The sequence below is a fragment of the Vipera ursinii genome (genome assembly GCF_947247035.1).
Source record: "Vipera ursinii genome assembly, chromosome: 4".
Classification (NCBI taxonomy): domain Eukaryota; kingdom Metazoa; phylum Chordata; class Lepidosauria; order Squamata; family Viperidae; genus Vipera; species Vipera ursinii.
The window spans coordinates 70,667,686-70,677,099 of NC_139514.1; the positions used below are offsets into that span (position 1 = coordinate 70,667,686).

Consider the following 9,414-nt stretch of genomic DNA (forward strand, 5'->3'; position numbering starts at 1 on the left):
TCCGGATTACCTACGGGAGCACCTACTTCCAGCGTCAACACCCCTCCGTCCTGTGCGCTTCCACAGAGAGGGCCTCCTCAGGGTGCCACCGGTCAGAGAATGCCGACTGGTGACCCCCAGGGGGAGAGCATTCTCGGTGGGTGCGCCAATCCTCTGGAACCGCTTACCAGCTGAAATCCGGATGGCCCCCGACCTTCGCACCTTTCGGCGAGATTTAAAAACCTATCTATTCCAGCAAGCCGGCCTGGCCTGATAGATTTGGGGTTTTATTTGTAGATCTGGGGTTTTATTTGTTTTATTGTTGGTTTATTGTATACTTACTTTGCTCTGTACACCGCCCTGAGTCCTCCAGGAGAAGGGCGGTATATAAAACGAATAAATAAATAAATAATAAATAAATTGGGCTTACTGTTTTCCTATGTCTACACTTATTTAAGGGGGTCAGCATGTCAAGGTTGAATTACTACTACTGCCTGCTAACATCTATCACTACTCAACTTGCCATAGAAACAGGGGGAGGGGTAGGAAGTGTGGGAAGGAAGGAAGAGTCTTAAGAAGCTAGCCACAGAACATAGTAAGTAGTAAGAAGCTAATTATGACCCAGTTCCAGAGCTCTGTTGACTGCAACACCAGCACTACCTTAAGCACTCATGTGATTGTGGTTTGGACACTTGGCAAACAACTCACATTCATAGCTTTTTGCAGAGTGCTGCAGTTGTGTGACCATAATTTTCAGTTTTTTTGCTGATTTAGTGGCATTTACTTAGTTTCCAGCCAAAAACACCCATTAAAGAAATTGACAACAGTGTTTGCCTACTGACCACCATTAAATAATTGTAAAATTGAATGTGGTCACAGTCCACTTAATGACTGCCACAATTTACAACTGTAATTTACAATTATGGTTGTAAATCAAGGACTACCTGTTCTCATAAAATCACTATATATATATTTTTGCATGTTGACTAAGAAATAAAAAAGATAATATGTCTGCGTGGACACATATAATTTAACATATAATTTATTTTCAGATATATAACAAAAACATCTTGCTGCTGCTACTATGATCCTTAAAAATGTTATTTTCTAATAGGGAGAAACAGACTCACATAGCTACTCTTCTGGAAATTGCATTATTATAGTAAAGATTACTTACCACTTCTTCTTGCTTGGTCTTATCAGCTGGCCATGATTCAAGAGGTGTATCTGGGATAAGGGGAGGTAGTGGATATATGGGCTGATTGGCATTCCCTGATTGCTGAGGGTTCATTGATTGATTTGGATTTACTGGTGGCTGGGGTTTCATTGGATGCTCGCCTGTTTGTGGTTGAAGTGGATACTGTATAGACTGATAGTGTGGCATTAATGTATTATGCCCATTTAATGGAACAAATGGGTTAAGACCTGGTTGCTGCAAATGTGGGTTCTGAGGGGGCTGTAGTGGTTGCATTTGATGAAGAGCTGGGTGTATTGCATGGATCCCATGAAAGTGAGTTGGGTGCATCATTGGTCCTGCATTATGGTGCATCCATCCTCCCATGGGCTCATAGCCATAACGTGGATACTGAAATGAGAGAAAAATTTAAGGTTACTCATGCACATAGAATATCCATTACTACAAATCAGACAGCTTGATATTTTTCACAAAATAATACTATTATACAAATATTTCTATAAATTGTACTCCTACAGCATCAAGAAAGTTAATTATTTAATCTACTATTTGAAGTATAGTGGCTGTAACAGGTATTATTATTCAATATGAGTTGATTGCATGTAACTTAACTATACCTACTAATTTTTCCTGCAGCGCAGCTGCTGTATATTGCTTGCCTACAGGTAGTCCTTGACTTACAACAGTTCTTTTAGTTCAAAGTTACAACAGCACGGAAAAAAGTGTCTTATGACCATTTTTCACATTTATGACTGTTGTAGCATCCTCATGGTCATGTGATTTGCATTCAGATGCTTGACAACTGACTCACATTTATGACGGTAGGCAATATCCCAGGGTCATGTGATTCCCTTTTGTGACCATCTGACAAGCAAAGTCAATGGGGAAGCCAGATTCATATAACAACTGTTAACTTATTTAACAAATGCAAGTGATTCAATTAACAAATGTGGAAAGAAAAGTCTTAGAATGGAGCAAAACTCACTTAACAACATAAATTTTGGGCTCAATTGTGGTTGTACGTTGAGGACTACCTGTATTTTCTGTTTCTGGACTATGAGCATTAGGTTGATTGAATCAGGAATACATATATGTAGACAAGGAACATGTGAAAATTAACTCCACAGATTGAAATACTGTACCATTTTGACTGGAGCTCTGATTATGCACAATCTGAGTAGAATCATTCATTTTTTACTGTGTTGAAGACCATTTCTTATTTTTATCAGGGGAAAAGGGTGAAGTTGGCCTTAGAACAACAACATATCAATTTTGTCAGTACTTACCTAATCTGCAGGGAAACAGTTGGCACTATTTTACAGTTATATTTCTGGCATATCAAAAGAATTTTGTTTGAACATTTTAAAGAAATTGTTTTAAACCTTTATAATAGAGATTATAAGAAATCATTTTTACATGCAATGAATCAAAAATATATAAATATTTGGAATTCATGGTCTCCAGAATCACCTGAGTTTTAGGACATATTAAACAGAACAGTGTGGAATTATGCATATCTGAGATAAATTGTATATCCCATTTCTGTCTCCATTGTTGTCACTGTTATGAATTTATCAACAATTTCTCATAAGAGGCAAGATATCTGACATACCTGATGTCCAATTATGCCCTGATACCATTTCAAAGGTGTCATCACCTTAGAAGATACAAAAGCGAGCATAGTTTATGACAAGCAGTATAGATAGTTTACTTTGGGTCTGGTTTTCATACATCACACTCAACCAGTGTCATTTAGTAGCTAACGTTTTGGATAAAGATGGAGAATCTAGGTTTAAGGCATTCTTTTGCTATGGAAACTCACTGGCTGACCACTACTACTTCTCATTCTGTGTTAACTCACAGAGTTGTTACTATAGGAAAATATTAGAAAAAGGAATGCTATGTGCACCATCTGGAAGTAAGGCTAGATATAAATATAATTTATAATTTATAAATAATTTACAGTGGTATTTTATAACTTTGGCTTAATGTGGTCTGTGAACCTAGACTGTATAAAATGTGCAATTGTTTTTAGGGTAACAAGTTTTTATTAAGATGCATTCTTAATGCATTACAAGTATTCTTTACAAAATTTCATGCTACCTTTCTATGTCTTTAATAATTAATATTACATGCTGCAGAATTAGAGCATACAGCATGTTGCTAGTATTTTATATCTACTAGTAAATTATGTTTCATTATTTTTCCTTTTCAAATAGCTAGTGGACTGCTTTTAATTAAAAGCCTATATTGTACATGCCTAAGCATTGGTTAATTATTTTCCTCTTGTATGAAAAACGACTAAAAAGCCACCGTTGCATTGCTTGAACAAAGTCTTTCTTCATCGCATTGTATTTCCAGTTACAATGTCCTACGGATAAAGTGAGACATTGTGGAAATGCTGGTAATGGAAGGAATGTTAGGTATAAACAACTAAGAGATACGAGGGGAATGCATTGGTAACTTATTCATAAACAGCATTTATTCCAGGTGGCTAAAATCTTAGGGGGTTGGAAGACTATTCAAAATGTTATTAATGAAGTCACTGAAAAATGAAGATTGGAAATCTTCTTAGTTTCCAAGTTTCTTTACCCCTACTACTAACATAACAGTCACAGTATTGATATCTGTAAATCTTCCTTTAATCTTGCTCAGCTGATAGGTGTATGTAAATTAAATTCAGAATAAAACAAGACAGTTGGAATGTTTTTCAGAATGTTTGGAGTGGGATGCTGAGTGACTCAAACTCAAAATGACTTCAATTCAGTGGTGGGATTCAGCCAGTTCGCACTGGTTCAGTAGAACCGGTAGATAATTTTTTGTTAACTTTGGTGAACTGGCTGATACCCTAGCCCCTAGGTCTGCAACCTGCGGCTCTGGAGCCGCATGCGGCTCTTTCAGCTGTCTCCTGCGGCTCCCGGTCCTCTGCCATGTGCAGTCCAAAAAAAATAAGTGGGACTAAAAAAGTTCAACCAATCAATTCAAATATGCAGGGTAGGTGCATATCTCGCCTTGGCTCCACTCTTCAGTCAAACCCTGTTCTGCGCATGCGTGCATGTACGCGTATGCGCACATATTTTTTGTGGCTCCCAGTTTTTCCTTTTGTGAGGGAACCGGTTCCGAGTGGCTCTTTCACTGTTTCAGGTTGCTGACCCCTGCCCTAGCCCTTTTTCACAAGGCCCAGAACGGACCACCGGAAGTGTGTGGATGCCACTTCTGGAAGTCAGTTCTGAGCTAGCGAGGCCTCCCAGGCCTAGAACAGCCCACTGGAAGTGCATGGACGCCACTTCCAGTGGGCCGTTCCGGGCCTGGGAGGCCTCCCCGGCTCAGAACCGACTTCTGGAAGAGGCGGCCACACAGAGAACCGGTTGTTCAGGTATTTGAATCCCATCACTGCTTCACTTCCACATTCCAGTGGAACTAATTGGGAATATTTGGGGGTATTCTGCCATGGGAACAATGGGAAATTCAAACAAATCTTTTTTTTATACTAACTTTCCCCCCTCCTCCAAAAAAAGAAGGAAAATAATTACATGCTACCTGTGTTGCCTGGCCTATAAACTTGGCCTGTTCTTTATCTCTGAAAATCTACTTTCCTAATCTCTTCAGCTAAATTCAGTGAGTGGAAACAGCATCTCCAAATGTGCTACCTACAAATCCCTATGGCTTCAAACACTTTTTTAAAAAGCAGATTAATACAGTATGTCAGTCATAAGACATGCGTAAATTAACATTTTGAATTTCAGTGCTCCAATGTTTTATTTGAAATGAGACAAAACTATGAAATGTACTGTCTTTTGTTTCAAGAGCATGGAATGCTCTAAAAGACTATTTTAATTTTTAGGATACTTTAAACATAGAGTTTTTAGCACACCCTTCATGAAACTGTCCTTGCTTCAGCATAAATAGTAAAAAAATCAGTATATCGTGTACTTGATCATTTCACATGAAGGTAAGATTGTATAAATTCACTGCATTCTTCCTTGATAAAAGTTATCTAGTCAGTTGAAGAGAAACATTAGACTTAGTTTTGAGTAATCCTGTGCACTCTAATCCTTTACTGTACATGTATGAATACAAACAAAACATAAAATTTAATTTTTTTACCTCATAACTGAAATTGATATAACCAGGATGTTGTGGTAGCTGAAAAAAATGACATATTTACACTGTAAACAAGAAACTCTTTAAATTTTTAATATATCCAATAGTAAGCATATCTGGAAAGTTAGTGGGATGAGTAAATTGAGATAGCTGCATTATTATGAAATAATTAGCCAAATCCTGTACTGCTTTAAATGTATATATTGTAGGATACTTTAAACTAGACACCTAAGAAAGGTGAAGATACTATCTGACATTATAAATTGTAAAAGAAAAATAATGTTCAATTATAGTATTTCAAACTTGAATAAAATACATTTAAACTGAATTTAGGAGATGAAAACTCATAAGAAAAATGAATTCAAGGTAGGAGAATCTGTTACAACAAGAAGCTATGAGTTGTGGGATTCTAACCTGAACAGCATAAGATGGCAGAAAGAAGTGGAATAAAATGTTCCTTTAAGAATATATGAAAAGAAAAAGATATATAGTATATTAGAAGAGAAGGAGGTTACCATACATATAACTGGAACTTTAGTAGTACCATCGGAAAAACTGACACCCAAATGTTGATAAAGGATGCCAAAAACATATTTAGAAAGATTTGTTTTCTCAAATCTGTTCAAACTAATGCCTGCTTTTGAGTTAAGAAGCAAAATGCTGAAAGCTAATGGAGAAAGGCAGAGATATTCAACTCATATTTTGACTTACTTTTTTTGTAACAAGACTGTAATAGCTGGTTCCAAGATTCAAGATACTGTTTTGTAAATAGCTGGGTTAAATCTTCTTTATAAAGAAAAAATCCTGTCTCCTAGCCAGATAACAGGGAAAGCTATTAGAAGATCAGAAAGGTTCCACTCTTATGTACACAGGGATGTATTGGTCCCAAATGGGAAAATTTCAACTCACTAAATCCTGATAAAGATAGCTCTTTGAGAAACTTGTTTGTAAAAGAATCAGTTTTGGTTTTAGGCACTTACAAGGATGGAGGGTATATTTTCCACCAGGCAACTGTGAAGAACAAAATGAAGCAGCAAAATTAAAGCCTGAAATTGATAGAAACATGGTCAAAGAATGTCTGTTTACTTTGGACAAGTTTACATCTCTAGGTCAGAGGTGTCAAATTGCCGGCCCACAAGCTGGATGCGTCATGGCAAAACCGCGCCCACCCCATTGCCAGCAATGGAAAAAAAGTTGTGATATGTTGCAACACGTCACATGACGTTGTGAGTTTGATGCCCCTGCTCTAATACAAGATGAATTACCTTCCAGGGTAATGAAAAAACTTGCTGTTGATATAGCTGAGCCTTTAGGCATTTATCTTTACAAATCCTACAGAATAGATGCAGTGTGAGGTGATTGCAGGGGATGAATATTCATAGAATTAAAAAGTGGAAAAAGGAGTTTCCATTTTGGTTCAGTATAGATATCAAAAAGAATGGTTGAGAACAAGTTTCTAGAATGCAAGGATTTATTGAGAGAAGATTTTTCAGACCAACCTTACCTTGCTTTTTGATTATTTTTAGTAGATTGAGGGAATACTAACCAAGTATTTTAGTAAATTGAGGAAATACTGTTCATCTGTATTTCATAAAGTATTTGAAAAAGTATCATGTACACATAGGTAATTCTCAACTTAGAACAGTTTGTTTTGTGACTGTTTGAAATTACAATAGCATTGGAAAAAGTGTCTTATGACAAGTGTTTCAAACATGACCATTGCAACATTCCCATGGTCACATGTTCAAAATTCAGACACTTGTCAACTGATTCATATTTCTGACAGTTGCAATGTTCCAGGGTCATGTGACTTTCTGACAAGCAAAGTCAATAGGGAAGCCAGATTCACTTAGCAACTATGTTACTAACTTAACAACTGGAGTTATTCACTTAACAATTGTGGAAAGAAAAATCATAAAATGTTATTCACTTAACAAGTCTTCCTTAGCAACAGAAATTTTGGACTTAATTGTGGTTGTAAGTTGAGACCTACCTGTATTAGCAAGACCAGTATGGAAAGAAAAATTAAGTAGGCATATAGCTTATTTGAAAATAGTAGGGTGCCTATCAGTGGTTCCTCATTGGATGGAGAAAAATATCAACTTGTGTGCCACAATGGATAGATTTTAAGGATGATACAATGAATGATTTGTATGAAAGAATATTACATGAAAGTGGGCAAACTATCATTATCTTAGGAGACAAAACTAAATTTCAAAATGATCTTAATAAATTAAACAAATAGAAAACGAATAAATTTAACATAGACTAATTCAGGAAAAAGAAATTAAAATATACAGAATAGGATGGGATCACTTGTCTTGGTAACTGTATTCATGAAAATTATGTTGCAATAATAGTTGATTACAAATTAAATAGTGTGATGAGCAAGAAAAATAGCAATGTGATTTTTACCCACATTTAGTTTCGGTCAGATCTTACCTCCCATATTGGGTCTAGTTCTAGGTGTTGCACATTAAAAAGATTCAGACCAAAAACAAGGCTTAAAGAAAAGCAGCAAGGGGATTAAAAACCAAACTAGAATTTCATGAAAAGAGAAAACTGGTAGGGCTTATAAAGCTTTTCAAATATTTGAAAGGATGGCATGCTGAAAAACAATTAAGACCTGTTCTTTGCCATTCCAATATGCAAGACATAGAATAATAGGGCTAAGTTACCGGAAGACAAATTGTAATTGAATGTAAGAAAAAAATCCTAGTAGTAGAAGAGTTTTACAATGGAATCAATTCCTCAGAGGTCATGGGCTCACATTCACTGGTGATGTTCAGGTGGAGACTGAAAAGCTGCTGCTAAGGTGTGTTTTCATTGGCTTCTGCACTGAAGAGCAGGTTAGCCTCTTCCAACTCAGTGATTGTAAAGAAATAATTTCCTATTTCTGAAAGTTAAAATGGAAACTTGTCTGAAACCACAGTCAGTATAAAAGCTAGGTGTGAATCCCAAAATATATGGATATAAAGCAAGAAATATACAATTTCAAAATATAAGTATATAGAAGAAGAAATATACAGATATTACTTTAGGTTGATATCAGTGCTAATATTCCTCCTCACCACAGTCTTCTCAGCACAACTTCACCATTGATTAATTTTATCCTTTACATGCAAGCATATACTCCCTTTTTCTTCCTGAGCTTTCCAAAGACCACCCTTTCTTTCTGCAGTATAGATGTAGTCTTTCTTCCACCTGCACCCCAATTCTTTTGGTTTGTCCCAGCTTCCATCTCCCCAACTTCTGTTCACCTTAGATATTCCAGACCTTCCTGGTTTACTCTTCTGCCATTTTCAACCTTATCCCCTTTATCAGTTAATAGTATTGTAACCAGTCGGTTTTTTGGGTGGGAGGGTGAGGATCAGTGAATAGTGAAGCACTGATTTCCAGATGCTATTTTTATTAGCCTAGGATGGGCTAAAATAGGGACTAACTAAGAGCTACTCTTTCAAACACTCTTGAAGCTCCTGTTTGAAGCAGTTCTGGCCAACTTAAAAAAGAACTTATAAAAAATAAGTGACTAATATTTATAAATTAGGGATGTGCGGGAAATGTGTGGGTCACCATGTTTTCTATTCCCAAATTTGGTAAAAGGTGTTAAACCTGAGTATTCTTTGCAGTTATTTCATTCATTTCACTTGTCATGAACTGTTAATTCAATACTTTGAGATTACAGTACTTAATAAGACTTACTGGGATTGCAAATGCAGAACTTAAGAGGCACATAACCAAAGTCCAGCTCTCCATCTTTCTCATAAAAAATCCTATAACATAAAAAGAAATAATTTTGTCTCATGATACCACGAAGCCTTAAATACATATTTTTTATATTTCCTCAATGTATTGTTAAAACTAATTATTAATTATTAAGAGTAAAGGAAAATATTGTATCTCTGTAGAATGTCAATGGCTGAAGTTATAACACAGGAAAAATATCCCCTTTCCACTGAAACTAATGAACCTTCAAGTGGTTAGTTTATTAGGTTCATGGAAAAAGGTAATTATAGTGGATGTTTCCTGCAGTTGTATCTTGGCATGATAACACAGTATGTTTCCTTAGTTTAAGACAAAACCAACACATTCTCAGATCATCGTATATACTGGAGACTATTTCTAATATATTTCAT

General features: G+C 36.1%; 1 protein-coding gene across 1 annotated transcript; it reads right to left on the reverse strand.

Moving 5' to 3' along the window:
• Positions 1-1,105: 1,105 nt before the first annotated feature.
• Positions 1,106-9,046, reverse strand: AMELX (amelogenin X-linked; the record flags this gene model as incomplete). Its single annotated transcript, XM_083362791.1, has 4 exons — positions 8,981-9,046; positions 5,282-5,320; positions 2,787-2,831; positions 1,106-1,564 (listed from the first exon to the last, which is right to left on the reverse strand). Exons 1-4 carry the CDS (start codon positions 9,041-9,043, stop codon positions 1,106-1,108), a joined length of 606 nt encoding a protein of 201 aa, XP_083218917.1. The 5' UTR covers positions 9,044-9,046.
• Between the last annotated feature and the right edge of the window lie 368 nt (positions 9,047-9,414).